General features: G+C 63.7%; 1 protein-coding gene across 1 annotated transcript; it reads left to right on the plus strand.

The window, feature by feature from the left end:
* Nucleotides 1-20,459, plus strand: ATP13A2 (ATPase cation transporting 13A2). The gene is made up of 29 exons (XM_055574336.1): nt 1-154; nt 5,395-5,489; nt 5,810-5,992; nt 6,305-6,363; nt 6,519-6,633; nt 7,111-7,187; nt 8,959-9,036; nt 9,215-9,284; nt 10,077-10,211; nt 10,293-10,359; nt 10,529-10,657; nt 11,182-11,337; nt 11,733-11,843; nt 11,923-11,969; nt 12,055-12,243; nt 13,799-14,005; nt 14,473-14,568; nt 14,648-14,804; nt 14,881-15,001; nt 15,107-15,231; nt 16,449-16,609; nt 16,730-16,846; nt 16,943-17,022; nt 17,484-17,636; nt 17,717-17,813; nt 18,577-18,800; nt 18,883-19,034; nt 19,137-19,306; nt 19,390-20,459. The coding sequence occupies exons 1-29, from the start codon at nt 145-147 to the stop codon at nt 19,543-19,545; spliced, it is 3,537 nt and encodes a 1,178-aa protein (XP_055430311.1). The 5' UTR covers nt 1-144; the 3' UTR covers nt 19,546-20,459.
* Nucleotides 20,460-22,093: the final 1,634 nt, after the last annotated feature.

Genomic DNA, 22,093 nt, shown 5'->3' on the forward strand with positions numbered 1-22,093 from the left:
CCGTGGAGGCTGCTCCCTCCTCCCGGTCCTGCAGGTGCTGCGGGCGGCCTGGCTCCGCCGCGCCCCGCGCCCCCGGCCTTCCGCCTCGGCCCCTACCGCGGGGCCTCGCGACGCCCGTGCCGGCGATGAGCGCGAGGAGCCGCCATGAGCGCAGGTGAGCGCGCCGCCGGGCAGACGAGACCCGGGCGCGGTCCACTTGCCTTTCAGAGACCCCCACCGCGGGATCGGCCCCCGGACACCCCCCCGCCCCCTACAACTCTGCGCCGGGCACCCCCCCACCCCGACTCCAGATCCCAGAGAGGCCGGGAGCCCGGGGTGGCTCCTTCCTAAAGCCCCGGCGGCTTAGCGCCCGGCACCGCCGTGCAGAGGGTTAACCAGGGCGCGGGCCTCCCAGTGCGGAGACCGGCGTCAGATGGGAGAGGCATGGAGGTCGCTGCGTCCGGGCCTCTGAGCGGGTGTTCCTTTGGGCTGAATGAATGAATGGAGCTGGAGGAGCCAAGGGTTCCTGAATCTCAGGACTGGAGTGCCCTGGGGTAGAAATGTCACTCCAGGCCTCCAGAGGAAGCCTCAGTGCCCTGGTCCAGGGACCACACCGTCCCTATCACCTGTCCCAAGCCGTGTGTGTGGAGGCCACCTAATTTAAATCCCGTCTGCTGCGAAGGGGACCAGTAGACCTCCGGTGTTTAGAGAGGGCTCATTTCTCAGCCAAGGGCCACCAACACCCGAGCATCCTCTCTGCAGCTTCAGACCCTTCAGGCCCCTCCCTTCTGTCTCCCACCTCACTTCCCCAGTCCCGACTCGAGAATGCAGACCGGCTGAGGGACTGTGGCTCTTGGACTCCAGATCCATAGATCAGGGAGCTCCTGGCAGGTTGTCCCTGACTCAGCCTGGCCCCGGAGAGGAGCTCTTGGGCTGCAGGAGAAGCGCGGCAAGGGAGGAGGCTGCCCTGGGCCTCCGCCGGGTCATCAGCAGGAAACCGGCGCTTCCGCAGGAAACAAGAGGTTCCCAAACGGCTTTGACTCCAGTCCCTCGGCTCTGCGATGCTCCTCTGCAGTGCTCTTGGCATTGCCCCGGGGCTGTGGAATCAGACTAGGTTCAAGTCTAGTCTTGACCACTCAGAGCTCTGTGACTTTGGACATGTTAATCAACCTCTCTGAGCCTCATTGAAATGGGGATCCTAATCCTTACTTTCTGAGAGGTGGCTGTGAGGGTGAATGGGAGGAATGTGTTCATTCAGACCCACTCATTTCCAGCTTCTCCCCTTTCAAGCTCTATGAGCCTAGGCAAGGGACCTTGAGGCTGTGTTCCTCAGCTTCCCCAACTGTAAAATGGGATGATGATAGTCCCTCCGTCAGAGGGTTACCTGTGAAGATCGGCTGCTGTTATCGAGAAGAGCAATGCTGTCATTTGTGAAAGTCTTCTCATCTCAAGCAGCTAGCGGTCCCGAAAGAGATCAGACACTTCCCTGACTATCCTGTGCCATCCCTGGGGAGCCTCAGATGCGAGTAGATATAAACAAAGCCTTCTGAGTATTTTGACAGGTGTTCTGCAAAAGCAGGCCCTGAGCTTGACCTTGCTGGGAATCTAGAGTGTTTCATAGATGTGACTTCCTCCTTCAAGCTGCCTTCCTCCTTCCCCAGGTTGACTGGGAGAAGTGATGGGCGTGTGACAGACACAAGGAAGTTTCCAGAGGGAACACTGGTTAGACCCTGGGGGAAGCGAGATGGTGAGGGCAGCTCCAGGTGGGCTCTAGCGGGGCCCGTCAAGAAGAGGCTGGTCCCTCGGCACCTGCCAGCTGGCCCAGGGCGCAAGAGGGACTCAGTGACCCTTGCCCCGTTGCTTCCCTGCCCTGTTATGTCAGTGAGGTGTGCAGCCTTCCCTCACTCATTCGTTCATTCAGTAGGTTCCAGGTGCTGTGAGCAGGAGCGGGTGACGCCTGGGCAGGCCTGACATGCTGCTCTCAGCGGAGGCGGGAAGTGGGCAGAGAGGACTTGGAATAATGCCCTTTCCAGTTGTGAGACAAGTTGGTGGGCACCACGCTGCAGCCCTGTCCCCAGCACGGCCGCTGGCCTGGGGCCGTGGAGGCCAGGGAGCTGCTGCTGAGCGCACAGCTGTGGGTTTTCAGATGGGGCGATGGGAGCGTGGAAGGGAGCCCAAGAAATGGGTCAGGGCGGAAGCCACACCTCCTTGGCAGAGGAGCCGGTGACGCCCTCCTGCACAGGCCACGCTTCAGGAACTTGCAGGCCACGCTTCAGGAACTTCAAACATCCCCTGGGCCAGCTGCCTCAGGGTTACGATCCTGGGGAGGGGGAAGCCAGAGAGGCCGAGGCCCTTGTGAAAGAACCAGGACCACGGTTACCGATGGGGACAGCAGCGATGGCAGGCATGGAGCTGCGGTTAAGAGCAGGGACCCTACAATCACACCCGCTGGATCACATCCCACCACACGCTGGCTGTGTGCCTTTGGGCGACTTACTCCACCTCTCCGGGCCTCAGTTTCTTAATCTGTAAAATGGGGATAAAAGCAGTCCCCACTTGACACTGGTGAGGAATGAGTGAATCCAAGCGTGTCAAGCCCTTGATGTGCCTGGCCTGTGTCAGCCCCCTTTGTGGTGGTGGTTTTGGGTTGTTTTTTTTTTTTTTTTGACCTTGTAGCTTGCAGGGGATCTTAGTTCCCCGACCAGGGATCGAACCAGTGCCCTCTGCAGAGGAAGCACAGAGTTCTAACCCCTGGACGGCCAGGGAATTCCCCCGTAAGGTGCTCTTCCCCTTATACCCGGGGTCAGCCCTAAAAGGGAGAGACCACCCACTCTGCCCCCTCAGGAGGCAGGTCTCCAGGGCTGGCGGGGGCTCTGGTGGGAAGGCCAGCGGGGACTGTGGTCTTTGAAGCGAGAACAGGAAAAGGGCTGGGCCTGTCAGGGGCCCAGGCTGGATGGGTCCTGAGCACCTGGTGTCCTGCCCCAGGGCAAGCCGCCTGCTCCCCACCTGCAGCCACAGACACACACAGACCCACAGCAGAGAGGAGGGCCGCACGCGTGCAGAGAGCGGGGCTCAGGCCTTTGTCATCTGTGCGCTGCCATCAGGACGGGCAGGGAATGGCGCCCCGACAACCTCCCTCAGAAGCGGGGCTGGGCCCGGGGCCGGAAAGCAAAAGGCACCACCCCCAGGGGTCTCTGTGAGCCAGGGGAGGCTGACCAGGCCCAGGTGATTGAGAGCTGCAGGCTTCGTGTGTGTGTGTGATGATTGAGAGCTTCAGGCTTTGTGTCTCTGCGTGTCTTTGTGTATGTGTGTCTGTGTGTGTGTGTGTCTTTGTATGTCTGTGTGTGTGTCTGTGTGTCTCTGTGTGTGTGTCTGTGTATATCTGTGTGTGTCTGTGTATATCTGTGTGTGTGTGTGTCTGTGTGTGTCTCTGTGTGTGTGTCTGTGTATATCTGTGTGTGTCTGTGTCTATGTGTGTGTCTGTATCTGTGTGTCTCTGTGTGTGTCTGTGTGTGTGTCTGCATCTGTGTGTGTCTGTGTGTGTGTGTCTCTGTGTGTGTCTGCGTGTGTGTGTCTTTGTATGTCTGTGTATGTGTCTGTGTGTGTGTCTCTGTGTGTGTGTGTGTGTGTGTGGCGCGCGCGCGCGCGCTCTCTCTCTCTCGCTCTCTCTCTCTCTCTCTCTCTCTCTCTCTTCCCTAGAGACTAGGCCCTTGCTGGAGCTGGTGGCTGCTCCATAGCTTTCTGAGCCGCCCAGTGGCCGGGTGGCTTGGCCGTGGTGGAGCCTGGCTGCGTGTGGGTTTTGGGTCGTCCTGTTGAGAGAGGCTTCAGGCGGTCCAGGCGTGTGCCCTGCTCTCCGATGGTGCCCACTGGCCCCCAGAACACAGGATCTGGGTCGTGACTTCCTGGCTCCACGGTTTGCTTGGGGGCCTTTGTGACTCAGCCTCAGTTCCCCCGTTTGTACAGATAGGAAAGATAAGCAGCTCATCGTGTTGCTGGGGAATGAAAGGAGCTCATTCCTGTGGCAGGTTCGAGCCACTCTTGTCACCCAGGAGGTGCGTAATGCACGTTGGCGGTGCTGACTCTGACCCTTACCGCGCTAGTTATTATCACCGTCCTTAGGTGGAGGCGTGGGGGCTGGGAGAAGAGAGAACAGACTGTCTGGTCTGATCTGATAGGCTTTAAAATCCTACCTAACCTCTCTGAGCCTAACTTTCTTCTGTAAAAAGGGGGTAGTTACTGTGCTCACGTGGCAGGGTCACTGTGTTACCCACGTGAGAAGGACCGGGAGCAGAGCCCACACGTTGTGGGTCCTTGGGAAGCGCTGACCCTCCTGTCTGCCTCGGGGGTTGGAGCAGCTGCAGGAACCCGAGTGTTTGGGGCCAGAACCCCTGAGGGGCTGGAGGTTGCTACAGGGTCAGCTGCCTGGGACACCTTGGGTTTGTTAGGTGGGACCTTTGGCTCAGGCCTCCGCAGGGCTCTGTCTGGGGAGGCGGGGAAGGGAGCCCAGAAACTCAGCAGGCTGCTCCCCACCTGCCCGGCTTCCCCCCCCCCCCCCACCCCGCAGCGAGCTCTTCCTGGGAAACTTGCGGCTGCCCAGCACCACCACCTTTGTGCCCGCAGGTCTGGGAGGGGCTCGGGCATTGTCATGTCTTAGCTTCTGTGAGATGTCTGGGGACCACAGTTGGAGAAACCCTGGCAGAGGCTGGGAGCCGTGAGTCCTGCCCCCCCACCAGGGCCCCAGATCGCCCCCTGTCTGCCTGCTCTGCTAGGAATGTAGCTCTACAGTAGTAGAAGCAGGAGAAAAAGAATGAGTTCTGCAGTAGAAATGCCCACCGTGCTTCCATGAGCCTCAGTTTACCCATCTTTAAAATGGGCCCCTTCCTCACAGAAGGAAGCTGCCTGCTGTTCCTCCCACGTGGTAGCGTCTCTCCTCCAGCCCTGGGGGCTTGCTCAGCTCATTCCCACCTCCAGCCCACCCCCAGTGATGGGGTTCTTCCTTCCTCCCCCCTCAATTCACCTCCACAGTGAGGCTGCCTTTATGTTTTATTGGTCCGGATTCTCAGCGTCTCCTCACGGCCAGGCCTGTGCTGGGCTGGAAGGTTAATCAAGGATGAAGAGCCCTGTCCCTGCCCTTGGGGTGGAGACCAGGTGGAAAGTGGGGCACAGAGCTCCCAGGAAGGCAGCAGCTGGGTGTGTGGGTGCTGGCGAAGCCGGGCGGGCCCTGGACCCTGACTCTGGGCCACAGCCAGTCAGAAATCACCAGGCGCTCAAGGAAACAAGGAGCTGTGAGCGAGAGCCAGCAGGACACAGGGAACAGGGCCAGGAGGACCCGACTTACCAGGTGTATCAGCTTCAGTCGTGTTTAAGGAAGGAGGCCAAGCCCCCCACCAAGGACGCTTCCCCTTCTGCCCACAGACAGCAGCCCGCTCGTGGGCAGCACGCCCGCCGGCTATGGGACCCTGACGATCGAGACATCTACAGATCCCCTCAGCTCCTCAGTTTCATCCGTGGTACGTGGAGGGGGGCGGGGCGGGGAGGGTCCCCAGCGCAGTGGTTAAGAGCCCGCCTGCCGAGGCGGGAGACGCGGGAGGCGTGGGTTCGATCCCTGGGTCGGGAAGATCCCCCGGAAAGGAACTTGGCAGCCCGCTCCAGTGTTCCTGCCTGGGAAGTCCCACGGACAGAGGAGCCTAGCGGGCTGCAGTCGTGACCTGGGGGGTCTCAGAGAGTCGGATGTGACTGAACACGCGTGCACGTGGACAGGGAGGGGCGGCGAGCTCCGAGTGGGGGTGGACCAGCCCGCCCAGCTGCCCTGGCCTTGTCCCGCCTGCAGAGGCTCAGCGGCTACTGTGGCAGCCCATGGAGAGCCCTCGGCTATCACGCCGTGGTCTGGATGCTGGCGGGGCTCCCCTTGCTGCTGTTCCGGTGGAAGCCCCTGTGGGGGGTGCGGCTGCGGCTGCGGCCCTGCACCCTGGCCCGAGCCGAAACACTCGTCGTCGAAACAAGAGACAGAGAGGTGAGCGGGTGCGGGCGGGGCGAGCCTGGAGCAGGAGGGGTGGCAGTGCGTCGGGCTTGGGGGCGCAGGACGCCTGGGTTCCCGGCCCAGCCTGGCTGCTGACATTCTGTGGGGCCTGACACGGGCGCGTCTCCTCCCTAGACCTCAGCCTTCCCATCTGAGCAGTGGGCAGACGGGGCGGGGCGAGTGGTTCCCAGGAGGTCCCGCGCATCCTTGATCCCTGCCTCCTCCAGCGGGGACCACCTGGCCATGGGGTGGGGCCGGGGAGGGGAAGGATCGCTTCCGGACCAAGTCCACGCCTCCGTGTTCCAGGATAGTTCGTGGCAGCTCTGTACGGTCCAAGTGCAGACGGAGGCCGTCAGCGCGGACGGGTGAGGCAGCCGCGTCTCCATTCCCAGGAGCCCTGCTCCCGCTCTCCTCCCGCGAAGGCGCCGACCCGGGCCTCCTGTCCCAGGGGGCGCGGTGACTGGGGACAGGCGGGTGCTGGGCCGGCCCGGGGTCCACAGTAACCCCAGCCCCTCCGCAGCCTGCAGCCGCCCCCACAGACGCGGGCAGAGGACGGCCGGAGCGGGGCGGCTGTGGGGGCAGAGCCGGAGGACGCCTGGAAGGACACCGCGCAGCTCCACAGGCCCGAAGAGCGGGTACGTGGACGGCTGGGCTCCAGACACGCCCTGCCCGTCCCGAGGCCCAGTTTCACACCCTCTGCGATTAGAGCTGGCCTCCACTGTGCTCCGTGCACCTCTGGTTCTCCTAAGAGGCCAGGATACTGGCTGATCACCTTTTTTATTTTGAATTAATTAGTTTATTTTTTATTCATTTTAAAAAATTAATTATTGGCTGCGCTGGCCCTTAGTTGCAGCACGCAGGCTCTCTTCGTAGTTGCCTGACCAGGGATGGAATCCCAGCTCCTGCGTTGAGAGCGAGGGGTCTCAGCCATTGGAGCCCCAGGGAGTCCCTGGTGGATCACCTCTTTCATTCCCACCCCTCTCCCGGGGCCCCTGCCTGCCGCCCGCCCCCCAGGCACACGCCTCAGCCCAGGCCCCTGTCCGCCACCCCCCACGCGCACACCCTCCTGGGGCCGCCCCCCACGTGCACACCCCTCTCTGTGCCCCCTCCAGCGGAGGCTGCGCTACTACGTCTTCCGGGGGCAGCGCTACGTCTGGATGGAGACCCAGCAGGCCTTCCGCCAAGTCAGGTGGGCACCGCGGCGGCGCTGGGCCGGGCAGAGGGGGTGGCGGGGGGCAGCCCAGGGTGGACTCCGCTCTCAGCTCCGGGCCTCGGCCCCCTGTAACCCCGGGAAGGTCACGGAGCCTGTTAGGGCCTCAAGGTTTCTGTTTGTAAATAAGTCGTGAAGGGGATCCTGGCCTGAGTTTTTCTGAGGTTGTTTATTTCAGGCTGTGCTGCGTCTTCGCCGCTGGGGGCGCTGTTTTCTAGTTGGGGCGCACAGGCTCCTTAGGGCGGCACCTTCTCTTGTTGGGGAGCAGGGGCCTGGTTGCCCCGGGGCACGTGGGGTCTTCCATGACCAGGGCTCGAACCTGTGTCCTCTGCGTCGACAGGAGGGCCCTCAACCTATGGGCCACCAAGGAAGCCCCATCCTAGCGCTGTTTGGAATGTAAAGCACACGCTTGGGGCACAAGGCTTGGCCCAGCACCCGGCCCGTGTTGGCAGCGCCATGAGCAGACTGCCCGCCCTGGACGCTGACCTCCTGGCACAGAGCGGGGTCTTGTAGCTGCTCTGCCACCTACTAAGGGCTTGAGAAACATGAGCTCACTTTATGTCTTAGTTTGAGCCCCGAGAAGCAGACCCCAAGGCAGGATTCAGGTGCAGGGAGGCTGGAAGGTGATGCTAGGAGACACCGGGGTCAGGAGGCAGGGAGAAGGCAGCAGAGGGGCTCATCCTGGGCACCCGGGGAGCAGGCCTCGGGGGCCCCTTTGAGCCAGTGAGGCGCACACGCCTGGGGGTGCCCTCACCCAAGGAACAAACCAGGGGGCCATACCTGTACTCTCTCGGCCGTTACTGGTCGCGGAGTCCGCTAAATTGGGCACAATTCCAGCCTTCCTGGGTCCTGGGCAGAGCGTGCTCATGCAGCTGGGAGGAGCCGTGAAGCGACGACAGGTGGTTGGTAAAAGGCAACGCAGCCCAGCAGGCGTGCGGATGCCCCAGGAGCCTCCGCTGCAAGAGCAGAACAGGAGTCACTGAGGTGTTTGTGGCTCAGTCGGTGCCAGGAGCCGTCTGAACACTGTGCAGAACTTACCCCATTGACCCCACCCGCAGCCCCGGGAGGTGGTGCCATCCTGCACGTGAACATCTGAGGCCAGAGAGGCTAAGTGACCTATCTAAGGCGGCATCTTTTTTTAATATAGTTGCTTTAACAAAACTTATGCCAACTTTATCTATATACATATGTATTTCAAAATCAGAGCGGCAGACACAACCTGTTAACGCAGGACTGGTAACAATGCTGCAAACGTTACGCAGCGTGTTGTTTTCCGCTCATTCTGGCATTGGTGTCAGTAAGTAATCGTGGCGCTGATGCGACTCAACAACAGCAGCTGCTGTCCCTGCTGAGTCTTCTCGTCATCTCATTGTTTTTCTTGGGTGACAGGGTTTGAGGCCCAATCAGGGGAACAAAAGGGGAAAGTTAGGGCTTCCGTAGTGGCTCAGACAGTAAAGAATCTGACTGCAATGCAGGACACCTGGGTTCGATCCCTGGGTCGGGAAGATCCCCTGAAGGAGGGCATGGCAACCCACTCCAGTATTCTTGGATAGAGGAGCCTGGCAGACTGCCATCCACGAGGTGGCAAAGAGTCGGACACGACTGAGCGACTGACACGTTCACTTCTTTCAGGCTCAGAGTTAGTGGGGGATGTGCTTTCTCCCGGGGGCTGGGGTGGCAGAGGTGGGCCAGGAGGGGGGAACAGAACTCAGCCCCTGCCGCCCGCTCAAGCCCCTCTCTGCTCCCACAGCCTGCTGGACCGCAGCCACACCTGTGATGACCTCCGCCGCGCCAGCGCTGGCCTTGGCCTGCAGGACCGCACTGTGAGGTGGGGGCTGCCTGAGGGCCGGGCCTCTGTCTTGCGCCCCGGGGCGTAGCCTGCTGCCAGTCTCCTGCTTTCCCTGGCCTCGGTCTCCCTGGCTGTGAAGTGGGGTGCTCCATCCCTGCCAGAGGGTCCAGCTGCCGCTGCCCACCCCGCACCCGACGGCTCTGTCACTCTCTTACAGGAAGGCCGTCTATGGCCCCAACGTGATCAGCGTCCCGGTCAAGTCCTATCCCCAACTGCTGGTGGACGAGGTAGGGCTGTCCCGGCCTCGCCCCAGCTCTGGCCCTGTGTGACCTGGACCGGGGACTTGCCCTCTCTGGGCCCCTTAACAGGCAGGCCCTGCCTGTCGCCCTCTTCTCCGCAGTGGAGATGACTCAGATCCTGCCCTGGTCGGCTCAGGGAGAGGGATGGGAAGTTCTGGTCAGGGCTGGGCTGAGGACGAGACACCCCACACGGCCAGGGCTCCCGCTTCACCGAGAGCTGGGCTCCAGCGCCTGGGTCCTTGCGTGCGTTGCCCACCTTCCTGCCCCAGCAGCCTCGCGGCAGGGACGCGTTTCATACGCGAGGAGCCAGAGCTTCAGAGGGGGGAAGACATGGCCAGGGTCACACGGGGACAAAGGGAAGCCAGTGCCGGACACACCGAGAGTATGGGCTGACACAGCCCTTGAGCTGGGGCGGAAGCCGGCGAGACAGAGGGGAGACCCGGAGCCCGGCCTGGTGCGGGCCGTCGGCCGCGCGCAGCGTGGGGCGTCAGGCAGAGACTGAGCCCTCCGCGCCCCGGCGCCCCCGCGGCACGGTGGAGCTGGCGGCGGCAGCCTGCGGGGCTGCCCTCACCCTCGTGTGACAGGCGGACGGTGTGCGTGGCGGGGGCCTGGCCTGCAGACCTGTGTCCCCTTAGAGCAGAGAGCGGGGCCAGGGGACTCGGGGTGGGACCGACCAGGAGACGGGCCTGGCTTCCGTCCTTGGAGCCGTCAGTCCCTCCGCTCCGGGGCTGGTCCCCCCCGGGGGCCCTGGGCCCTGACGCTGCCTCCCCGCCCCCCCAGGCACTGAACCCCTACTATGGGTTCCAGGCCTTCAGCATCGCGCTGTGGCTGGCCGACCACTACTACTGGTACGCCCTGTGCATCCTGGTCGTCTCTGCAGTCTCCATCTGCCTGTCCGTCTACAGGACCAGAAAGGTGGGTGGGCGGGGCGGCGGGGACGGGGCGGGCATCCCGGGACCTCCACCCACCCGTGCCCTGCTGTCCGCCTGCCCACAGCAAAGCCAGACCCTGAGGGACATGGTCCAGCTGTCTGTACGGGTGTGCGTCTGCAGGCCCGAGGGAGGTAAGAAGCACGGGAGGCGGGCGGCCTGGGGAGGGGAGGGGAGGAGGCTGGGGGAAGGGAGAGGCTGAGGGGGGAGGAGCCTGCGGAGGGGAGGAGCCAGTGGCCACCGGCCCCGCCCCGGCCCGGCCCCGGCCCGGCCCCGGCCCCTGCTGACCCCGTTTGCTCGCAGAGGAGTGGGTGGACTCCAGCGAGCTGGTGCCCGGAGACTGCCTGGTGCTGCCCCAGGAGGGCGGCCTGATGCCCTGTGACGCGGCCCTGGTGGCCGGCGAGTGCGTGGTCAACGAGAGCTCCCTGACAGGTTAGCCCCTGCCCCTGGCGCTGCCCGCCCCCACCCCCGCCGCCAAGCTCCTCTGCCTTTCAGAACGGTCCTAGCTGGAGCTTTCTTTCCCCTTTGCTCTCAGGTAACCGTCCTGACCTCACTCCTTCCCGCCCCACAGACCCCAGGGGAGGCCGTGCTGCTCTTCACCAGCAGCCGGCTTGGGGCTGGAGTCAATCTCTTTGGTGGTTTGAGTTATAAAAGTAACACAGCTGGCTACAAAGTAATCCCAGTGGACAGACAGCAGTGCCTTCCCCCGACCCTGGCCCCCCAGCTTTTCCCGGCTCCCAGGAGAGACGTTTCCTGGACTGAGACTGCCTCACTGTGCCTGGGTCTTCTGCGCGCTCTGGGCCTCAGTGTACCTCTCTGTAAAATGGGGGCAGTGACTCCTTCACACGCAGTTAGAAGAGCTGAATGAGGCCCAGGGCTTCCGTAACAGTTCTCTGCTTAGGGCTCGGTCTGGTCGGTGGGGGCGCTGCCTGGGCCTCACACCACGTACCCCCCAGGGGAGAGCATCCCAGTGCTGAAGACGGCCCTGCCCGAGGGCCCGGCGCCCTACCTCCCGGAGGCCCACCGGCGGCACACACTTTTCTGTGGGACCCTCATCTTGCAGGCCCGGGCCTTTGTGGGACCCCACGTCCTGGCGGTGGTGACGCAGACAGGTGTGAGGCGGAGGGCCAAACAGGAATGCCAGGGTCAGCAGCCGGAGGAGAGGGGGCACAGAGCCGGGCGGGCTGGCTGGGCACAGCAGGCGGGACCTTGGCGAGAAGGAAGGAGCCCCCCGAGGGAGAGCAGCCCTGTGCTCCCCAGGAGGCCACTGCCGCGTGGGAAGGGGACCCAGTGTCACCAGATTGGACTTCTTTTCAGCCAAAGCTGGAATCTAGATTTGAAGTAAACCACCCAGCTTGTAGCTGGTGTTACTGATTCCGTGTTGAGTAAACTTGTGAAGTCTGGGCAGGAGCTGTGGGTCCCCAGCTGGGCGATCGCTGACCCCGGAGCTGTGGGCGGTGTGGGGGCGGGCCGGGTGACCCCTCCTGACCCCTGCTTCCCTTCCCAGGGTTCTGCACGGCCAAGGGGGGACTGGTGAGCTCCATCCTGCACCCCCGGCCGCTCAGCTTCAAGTTCTACAAGCACAGCATGAAGTTCGTGGCCGCCCTCTCGGTCGTGGGTGAGTGGCCCCCTGCACCCTGCCCTTCGGGGGCCCTGAGCCCCGGCCCAGCCCCGCTGAGCCTCTCCTGTCTCCCCAGCTCTGCTCGGCACTGTCTATAGCATCGTTATCCTCCTCCGCAACCAGGTAAGCCTGGGGGCCGGGGGGGAGTTCTGGGGGGGCCCAGGGCCCACGCCGGCTGGCCCTAGGCCCTGACAGCGCCTCCCGCTAGGTGCCCCTGGGCGAGATCGTGATCCGGGCGCTGGACGTGGTGACGGTGGCCGTGCCGCCCGCCCTGCCGGCCGCCATGACCATGTGCGCGCTCTATGCCCAGAGCCGGCTGGAGAGCCAGGGCGTCTTCTGCGTCCACCCGGCGCGCATCAACCTGGCAGGCAAGCTCCGGCTGGTGTGTTTCGACAAGGTAGGTGCTGCGGGGACGCCGACGTCACGGCCAGGCCCCCCCGCACACACCCACACACCCCTCACCCTGCAGTGCTGACCGAGTGCCTGCTGTCCCCACTGCTGGCCCGTGGGCCCTTCTCTGAGCACCGGCAGCCGCCTTGTGTCCTGGGATGGAGACACTCAGAGGTGCCCTCCACCTGTGTCGTGCTCACGGTCTGAAATGCAAAATGTCCGATATCACCTAATTTGTTTGAAGACCACTGAGGGCCTGCTGGGTACCCAGCGTGCGTGCTAGGTCGCTTCAGTCATGTCTGACTCTGTGCGACCCCACGGATCGTAGCCCGCCAGGCTCCTCTGTCCGTGGGATTTTCCAGGCAATACTGGAGTGGGTTACCATTCCCTCCTCCAAGGGATCTTCCCGACCCAGGGATTGAACCTGTGTCTCTTCTGGCTCCTGCATTGGCAGGTGGGTTCTTTACCACTAGCGCCACCTGGGAAGCCCCTGGGTACCACAGGGGATCCAGCAGTCAGCCCCTCAGAGATGTGCCCACCACCAGGATGAGCGAACCAAGGACCATGGAGAGCTGCAGATGGCGATGGGCTCTAGGAGGGAAGAGATGGGGTACATGGGAGGAGGCAGCGGGGGGACACCCTTGGAGAGAGAGGGCAGTCAAGGCTCTTTGAGTCCCACAGTGATCTTTGAGGGGTGGCTTCCACCGCAATGAGAGTGGGGCTGGCCCGGCGGAGGGGATAAGCCGTGTGGCTCCTGGCTCCTTGGAGGAACAGACTGTGGGAAACAGTGAAGAGACGAGACCCACAGAGCCCTGACTGATCAAAGGCTGGCGGGCCCTGGTGAGCAGGCTGGACATTATCTGCGCAGTTGTTTTTTTGGCTGCGACGAGTCCTTGTGGCTGCGTGCTCTCTCTTGTTGCAGTGAGCGGGCTGCTCTCTCGCTGTGGTGCCCAGGCTTCATCGTGGGGCGTCTCCTGCCGCACCGCATGCTCCTGGGCACACCGGCTTCAGTACTTTTGCCGCACGAGCTTAGTGGCCCACGTCATGTAGGACCTTCCCGAGCCTGGGATCCCCGCGCTGGCAGGCGGGTTCTTATCACTGCACCCCCCAGGGAAGCCCTGGGTGTTATTTAAACTGAAAGAGTGGAGCGTGGTCAGATCGCAGAGCTCCCAGGCCCGTGAAAGGGCCAGTGTGGAACTGAGCCGCTGAAACACGGTGCGGAAAATGCAGGAATCCTTTCACCCCATTCATCCATTCATTCATTCCTTCATCTCCCTGGGAGCCCGGCACAGCCAGGCCCTCTTGGTGCCACAGTGGACAAGTGGCGAGGTAGTATCCCTGGAGGGAATGATGCCAGACAGAGAAGCCCTGGGGCTTGGTGGGGCATCCTGGCTGAGGGGCGTGCTTGACCAAAGGTCTGGAAGCACAGATACCTCTTCTGGCTCCAGCCCTGCCTCCTGGGGCTCCCAGGGGCCCCCCTAACCAGGGACGCGGGCACCCACCGCCACAGGACCAAACTCACCTAGGACTTGCCACTGACCCACCCTCTTGCCCCCTTGCAGACGGGTACCCTCACTGAGGACGGCTTAGACGTGATGGGGGTGGTGCCCCTGAAGGGGCAGGAGTTCCTGCCGCTGGTCTCGGAGCCCCGCCGCCTGCCCATGGGGCCCCTGCTCCGGGCACTGGCCACCTGCCACACCCTCAGCCGGCTGCAGGACACCCCAGTGGGTGACCCCATGGACCTCAAGATGGTGGAGTCGACTGGCTGGGTGAGGAGCCCAAGCAGGTTGTCCCCCTGCCTCTGGGCACCCGGGCCAGAGGGTGAGCCCACCTCGGCTGAGCCCCCTGATCTCCATTTTTGGGACTCCCAGGGCGTCTCTCTCTTACCCCCCACCAAGAACAACAGTGGTCACGGCCTGTGCCAACCCCATGCCAGCGCTCTGCTGCAGGGGTCTCATCTCGTAGTGGGGGCTTAAAAGCTGCCTCACCAGGAGGAAGCGGGGAGATTTGGAGTAACGTGTCCAAAGTCACCAGCCAGCTTGTAAATGGCAAAGCCAGGGTTTGAACTCGGGTCCTCCCCACTCCAGAGCCCACGTTTGTGACGTCTGTTCCGTCCGGCCTCCCATCAAGGAAGTCCTCCACGCTTCTAACTCGAGTCTCTCCTACTGCCTCTTTCCCGGGGCCAAGGGTTGGCTGCCGCGCCCCTTGATCCCCGCATCCTCTGCCTGCCTCCCAGGTCCTGGAGGAGGGGCCAGTTACAGACTCCACATTTGGGACCCAGGTTTTGGCAGTGATGAGACCCCCGCTCCAGGAGCCCCACCTGCAGGGCATGGTGAGTTGCGGGGGCGCGCGCGGGGTGTGGGGTGTCGGGAGCCCACCGGTCAGCCCTCAGCTGCCCTCCGGTCCCGCAGGAGCCCCCGGCGCCCGTCAGCATCCTCGGCCGCTTCCCCTTCCTGTCGGCCCTGCAGCGCATGAGTGTGGTGGTGGCCTGGCCGGGCGCCGCCCAGCCTGAGGCCTGCGTCAAGGGCTCTCCCGAGCTGGTGGCCAGCCTCTGCGACCCCGCCACAGGTGAAGGGGGCCCCAGGGTTCCGGTCGGCGGGCGCCCCCCCGGCCCCGCCCCCTGACCCACCCCCTCCCCCGGCAGTGCCCGTGGACTTCGCCCTGAGGCTGCAGAGCTACACGGCCGCGGGTTACCGCGTGGTGGCCCTCGCCGGCAAGCCGCTGCCCGTCACGGCCAGCCTGGAAGCCGCCCAGCAACTGCCCAGGTGGGGACCGAGTGCCCGCCTCGCGCTCGCGGAGCCAGGCCCGGTGCCCTGCGGGGGCTGGGGAGGCGCGTGGCCCGCGGCCTCTGACCTGGGCCTGCCCCCCAGGGACGCTGTGGAGCAGGAGCTGAGTCTCCTGGGGCTGCTGGTCATGAGGAACCTGCTGAAGCCGCAGACGCCGGGCGTCATCCAGGCTCTGCGCAAGACCCACATCCGCACCGTCATGGTGACAGGTAGGTACTGCCGGCGGGGCGGCCCCGAGAGGGCAGGGTGCCCGGCATCCCCTCTGGGGCGTCTGCTGGGCTCCTGCTCCTGGTCTGGTCCTCTTCAGACGTTTCAAGTATCGTCAACTCTGAGCAGTAGTTGTTACCCCCGCTGACAGAGGAGGGAGGCGAGGCTGGGCAGGAGTGACAGCCTGGGGCCCACCCGCTGGGTGAGCAGCCCTGAGGGTGGAGGGGCAGGCCAGCCCCGAAGGCCCGTTTCATGGAGGAAGGAAGAAAGACTCCAGCCAGGGTGACACGGAAGGACGCAGTGGGTTTGTGTCCTCCCCTGGTCCTCCCACCCCTGCACACACACACGCACACACATGTATACACACTCATAAACATACACACACACACACGTACACACATAACACACAGAGAAAAACACACAGATACACATACACACACATACACAGACACACACGTACACAGACACGTACACACACAGAGACACGTACACACACACGCATGGTAGGGCTCAATAGGTTTGAGTCCTTTCCTTGTCCTCCCGCGCCTCCACACACACAAACATGTACACACATGTACACACAGAGACACACATGTACACAGACACACACACACACTCTTCCTAGCAGAGCCCACAGCATCACACAGTGCATGTGGGACTGACCCCAGGCCCCGCCTCTCCTCAGCCCACTTCTAAACGTGAGCTGGTTCCCTTCCTGGCTGCGCGTTGTTTCCGGGTCTCAGGTTCAGGCTGTCTCTGGCTGCAGCAAGCAGGGCTGCTGTCTCTGCGGTGTGCGGGCTCCCGTGGCTTCTCTGCAGAGCACACGCTCTGGGTGCCCGAGCTTCAGTGGTGGCAGCGCTGGGCTCAGCGGTTGCAGCTGGCAGGCCCCAGAGCACGGGCTTCTGTGGCTGTGGCGCATGGGCTTGGTTGCCCCATAGCGTGTGCAACCTTCCCGGACAAAGGATCAAACCCGCGACCCTGCATTGGGAGGCAGATTCTTATCCACTGGACCACTGGGGAAGCCCTCTCCTAGGACCTTTGACACAGTCTTATAGATGAGGAGACCCAGGTTCAGAGACCTTGGTGCCCTGCCTGAGCTCGCTCAGCCGATCGTAGCGGACGGAGTCCATCCAGCCTCAGTTTTCCCAGCTATACACATGTCAGGGTTAGGACGGCCCCCCAACGGCGGCCGGACCCTGACCCTGCCCCACACCCCCAGGGGACAACCTGCAGACGGCGGTCACCGTGGCCCAGGGCTGCGGCATGGTGGGCCCCCGGGAGCGCCTGGTTATCGTCCACGCTGCACCCCCCGAGCGGGGCCAGCCTGCCTCCCTTCAGCTCCAGCCAGTGGAGTCCTTCGCAGCCACGAACGGGGCCCAGGTGAGGCTGACCCCAAGTTCCAGCCACAGCCCCCCACGCCGCCACCCCCATGTCACCTGCCCCAGGCCCTAGCTCTCAAGGGGAGCAGGGGGCGCTGAGCTGACCTTCCCGGGCCCCCAGGGTCCTGACCTGGCTGCCAGCTACACCATGGAGCCAGACCCCCGGTCCAGCCACCTGGCCCTCAGCGGGTCCAGCTTCAGTGTCCTTGTGAAGCACTTCCCCAAGCTGCTGCCCAAGGTAGGCCCCCCGGGATCCCCCGGTCACCCCACCCCTGCCGTGTTCCGCTGCCTCCTCGGGGCCGCCTCAGCCCCTCCCTCCTCCCTGTGCCCCCAGGTGTTGGTCCAGGGCACCATCTTTGCCCGCATGGTGCCCGAGCAGAAGACAGAGCTGGTGTGTGAACTGCAGAAGCTCCAGTGAGTGCCTGCGGGTGGGCCGAAGGGGGCGGCTGGCCCACGTGTCCCTGCTCCCACCCTGGGCATTAGGGAGCCCTTAGCTCGGAGAACTCCACGGGCACCCCTGGGTCTGTCCTGCTAACAGGCACCCCAGCCCTTGGTATCTGCGGGGGACTGATTCTGAGAGTCCCTGCAGATACCGAAAGCCACAGGTGCTCAAGACCCGTATGTAAAGTGGCCAAGTACTCTCCGCCCTCCGCGTGCATGGATTCAGACCCCATGGCCGTAACTGCACCTGTTCACTGAGCGCACAGCACACCGTTTCCCAAGCATTTCCCAGGCACCCTGCGGGCAGGGGGTGCAGCCAGCCCCCGCTCTGCCTGCAAGCTCCCGGGGCGGGGGGTGGTGTCCCAGCCGCAGAGGCCCCTGTGGGCCCAGAGCCGGCGGGGGAGTCGGGCCGCCCACCCTCCCGTCCCCACCAGGTACTGTGTGGGCATGTGCGGGGATGGCGCCAATGACTGCGGGGCCCTGAAGGCAGCGGATGTGGGCATCTCGCTCTCCCAGGCCGAGGCCTCGGTGGTCTCTCCCTTCACCTCCAGCGTGGCCAGCATCGAGTGTGTGCCCATGGTCATCAGGTAAGGCAGGCCGGGCGCCGGCGGGGGCTGGGAGGGGCTGGGTGGGGCCTGGACCCCGAACACCCATGCTCGCTCCCCAGGGAAGGCCGTTGTTCCCTGGACACGTCGTTCAGCGTCTTCAAGTACATGGCCCTGTACAGCCTGACCCAGTTCATCTCTGTGCTGATCCTCTACACGGTGAGTGTCTCCTGGGCCCTTGGCCGAGGGGCGAGGAGTCGGCAGGTTCTAGTAGTTGGCAGGTTCTGGTAGTCGGCGTGGCTGCAGATCCTGCTCCAGCCGCGTGGCTTGGGCACTGTGGGTCTCAGCAGCGAGGATTGTCTGAGATGGTGAAAGTGCTGAGCCCCTGGTGCACAGTAGGTCCTCAGAAACCAGAGCAGCTGTCCTGGGCTCGTGTTTCCCCCCCATCCCCTGGGAGCATCCACCTGCTGGGAGACCGAGGCAGAGCTCAGGCTGGGGTGAAGGAGGCGGTGGCCTCTCTCCCACGGAGCGACCTTTCCCCACGTGCCCTGACCCGGACCTCAGTTGTGCCCCCTGCATCCTGCCAGCGGGCATTGCCCCCTCTCTCTGGGAGCACACGCTGAGCACCCCCCGGAAGCAGGTGACGCCACGGGTGGCGGAGGCCTTGCGCTGGCTTCTGCCCCGTGTCCACCCGCAGCCTGGGGAGGGCGGAGGGCAGGAGCTGTGAGTCCTCTAGGACCTCCTTCAGGCTGGGCGCTCCCATCAGAATGAGGCCACCCAGGTCAGCGGGCATGCCTTCCCCAGACTCGCCAGGGCTGCAGAGAGGCAGGGCAGTGTCCGCTCCGTCAGACCAGCAGTTCCCAGACCCGCGAGGGGCTGCGGAGAGGCGGGGCACCAGGACACCTCCCGCAGCAGGGCTTTTCAGGGCAGGGCGGGTCCTCCCGGCAGACTGGAAGCTGTCCTGCCCCCTCTCCGCTGGCAGGTCAACACCAACCTGGGCGACCTGCAGTTCCTGGCCGTGGACCTGGTCATCACCGCCACGGTGGCCGTGCTCATGAGCCGCACAGGGCCGGCACGGGTGCTGGGGCGGGCGCGGCCGCCCGGGTCCCTGCTGAGCGGGCCGGTGCTCGGCAGCCTGCTGCTGCAGGTGGCCCTGGTGGCCGGCGTGCAGCTGGGGGGCTACTTCATGACGGTGGCCCAGCCCTGGTGAGTAGCGGGAGCCGGTCCGCATCCCCCCATGTCCCGTCCCCCTCCCCTGGTTCCCTGACCCTGGGCCCTGTGCCCCCAGGTTCGTGCCTCTGAACGGGACCGTGCCCGCACCGGACAACCTGCCCAACTACGAGAACACGGTGGTCTTCTCCCTGTCCAGCTTCCAGTACCTCATCCTGGCGGCCGCTGTGTCCAAGGGAGCACCCTTCCGCCGGCCTCTGTATACCAATGGTGCTGCGCTGGGGGATGTGCTGGGCGGGGGCGCGCTGGACGACGGGCTGGGGGCTGGTGCCCTCAGGGCCCCTTTACCTGACGGGCTCCCCCCTCACCCAGTGCCCTTCCTGGTGGCCCTGGTGCTCTTGGGCTCCGTTCTGGTGGGCCTCGTCCTGGCCCCTGGGCCCCTGCAGGGGCCGCTGACGCTGAAGAGCATCACCAGCACCCCCTTCAAGCTGCTGCTGCTGGGCTTGGTTGCCTTCAACGTCGTGGCGGCCTTCATGCTGGAGGTGCGGCCCGGCCCGGGCTGGGGCTGGGGGGGCTCTGGGGGGGACTCGGCCTCAGCTGCCCCCGCCTCGCCCTGTCCCCGCAGAGCCTGCTGGACCAGTACCTCCCGGGTTGCCTGCGGCAGCTCCGGCCCAAACGGGCCTCCAAGAAGCGCTTCAAGCAGCTGGAGCGGGAGCTGGCGGAGCGGCCGTGGCCGCCGCCCCCCGGGCCCGTGAGGCAGCGCCCCCTGCCGGGCCCGTGAGGCAGCGCCGCCAGCCGGGCCGTGAGGCAGCGCCCCCTGCTGGCCTCATCAGGTAGAGCCGCCCGCCAGCCCGCGCCCTGCACACTGGACCCGCTGCCTCTGAGCCTCTGCCGGACCCCAGACCCCCTCCGCCACTCCCCCCGAGGCCGCACCTTCCCGCCTCCCCCCAGGGAGACGTTGGCCATCCACATCCCCCACTCCGGACATTCCATGTAGACGACAGCCACCGCCCCAGGCAGAGCCGCTGTCAATGTAGCAAATAAAGGCGTCCAGTTTTCCCGGCCGTGCCTGTCTGACACCACAGACCTGGGTCCCCCCGCGTGTGTCTGCTCCTGGCATCCCCTGAATTTTTCAGATCACGGTGGACCGTGCCCCTTTCTGAGCTTCCGTGTCCTCTGACAGTCTGACAGTAGTATTTCCAGGTCACGCGCGTGCCCAGTGCTCTGTTCAGCGTTTTTATGTATCGTCATTTAATCTTTCGGCTGGGGAGCACCGTTCCTCCCCTTCTTTTGGGTTTTGTTTTTGGTCATGCCACACAGTTTGCAGGATTTTAGCTTCCCAACCAGGAATCAAACCCCGCGCCCACAGCAGTGAAAATACCAAGTCTTAATCACTGGACCACCAGGGAACTCCCGGTCCCCCCTTTACAGACACGGAACCTGAGGCTTAAAGGCCGTGCAGCAGGTAGAGGCGGGACCAGGTCGCTTTGACCCCAGAGTTCACGCTGTTAACCTTCCTACTCTCCTGTGGAGGCAAGAGAGAACAGGATGTCTCAGACGAGTGCCAGCACCTGTGAGGCGTTAACTGGGGCAGCTCCCTGCTTTCCCAGCCGCAACATCCTGGGCTGTGTTTGTGGTCCAGTCCCTCCCTCAGATGAAGACTCAGGCTCAGCTAGAACCACGTGCACCCTCCCCCAGGAGAGGGTGGGTGCTCTTGACGTCATCCCAGTGGCGGGCGGGGTGGGGGCGGGGCGCCCTGGCCGAGCCCCGCCCTGGAGATGTGGTCATCTGTGCTGGGCGGGGGGCGACAGGAAAGAAAAGCCCCTCCCCAGCCTTATTACTGGAAGCCGTTGTGCACCCCGCCCCCCCCTCCCCCGCAGCTTGCCCTCTGGGAGCTCAGTGAATGTTAACTCAAACCGAGAACCACGGCACGGGGTGTGGAGAGACAACTTGTGCCACCAGGGGCACCCACAGACCCTCCGCTGGGCGCTGAGTCTCAGCGGCGGTTCAAGTGGCAGATGCTGCTCGGGGGCCAGAGGACACCCCCAGGCCTGGGTGTGAGTCCCTTCTGCCCCTAACTGGTTACTCCTGCCTGTGTGGGGCAGTCACGTGTCAGGCACAGCGCTACAGTGGCGGACAAAAGACATGAGCTCTGCCTGGGTGACCTCTGCCTGGGCGCAGTTTATACGACATGGTGTGAGAGGCGGGCAGGGAAGGGGCGGCTGTCCAAGGAAACGGGGACAAGAGTGCCCCACCTGCTACCCCGCCCCGAATGAGCTACCGCCTGTGTTCGCGTCCTTAAGACAGAGGAGTGTGGAAGCAGTGGAGGGTCGGGGAGTCAAGATCTAGAGGCAGTAGCTTGGGGCTCAGTGTCCCCCTTTGTCAAGCGTGGTGGTGATTTAGTCACTAAGTTGTGTCCGACTCTTGGGACCCCATGGACTGTAGCCCGCCAGGCTCCTCTGTCCATGGGATTCTCCAGGCCAGAACACTGCAGTGGGTTGCCACTTCCTTCTCCAGGGGATCTTCCCACCCAAGGATTGAACCCGGGGCTCCTGCACTGCAGCACGATTCTTCACCCGCTGAGCCATCAGCCAGGAGGTTCCTTCTACCCTAGTGGGATTGCACCTGGCAGCAGGGAGGGGCTTAGGGAGGGCAGGGAGGGGCTTAGGGAGGGCAGGGAGGGCTGGGCTGGCCCCTGGGCCAGTGACAAAAATCTCCACTGTTCTGCCATCAGTGGGTGGGGGGCACATAGTTATTCATCCATCCATTCATTTGACAAACCAGCATTTTGGAACTAATAACTCCTGGAACGGGTTCACTCCCTGCCTGATAGGACTCAGAGTCTAAAGGACAAGCAGCCTAAGGAAAGGCAAGGCGGCCTGAGGACATCTCGGTCCCCCTCCCAGCCAGGCCTAAACCCCTGTGACCAGGCAGGAGACCTCAACCCCCACACCTGGCTCATCTCCCAGGAGAATCCACTGTGCATTCGTTTATTCATTCCACAGATGTTTACTGAACAGCTGCTCTGAGCCTGGCGCCGTGCCGAGTGAGCAAAACGGAGGATGAGCTGAAGCCAAGCTTGTCCCGGTCTCCATGCAGTGGACAGGCTCGGGGGGAGAGAGGCCACCGGGGCCACGGCTGGGAACAGGGAGAGGGGTGCCTCCGCTGAGGAAGGGGGGCTTTGACCTGTCATCTGAAGGGGGAGGGACTCATCGGTGTTGCAGGAGGGAGACACAGCTTGAGCAAAGGCCCTGTGGCAGGTAGAGGAAGGGGTTTGATGAGAAACAGCTAAAAAGCCATTGAGGCTTTTGGGAGACCAAGCAGAGGGA

Source organism: Bubalus kerabau, chromosome 3 (genome assembly GCF_029407905.1).
Source record: "Bubalus kerabau isolate K-KA32 ecotype Philippines breed swamp buffalo chromosome 3, PCC_UOA_SB_1v2, whole genome shotgun sequence".
Taxonomy (NCBI): domain Eukaryota; kingdom Metazoa; phylum Chordata; class Mammalia; order Artiodactyla; family Bovidae; genus Bubalus; species Bubalus kerabau.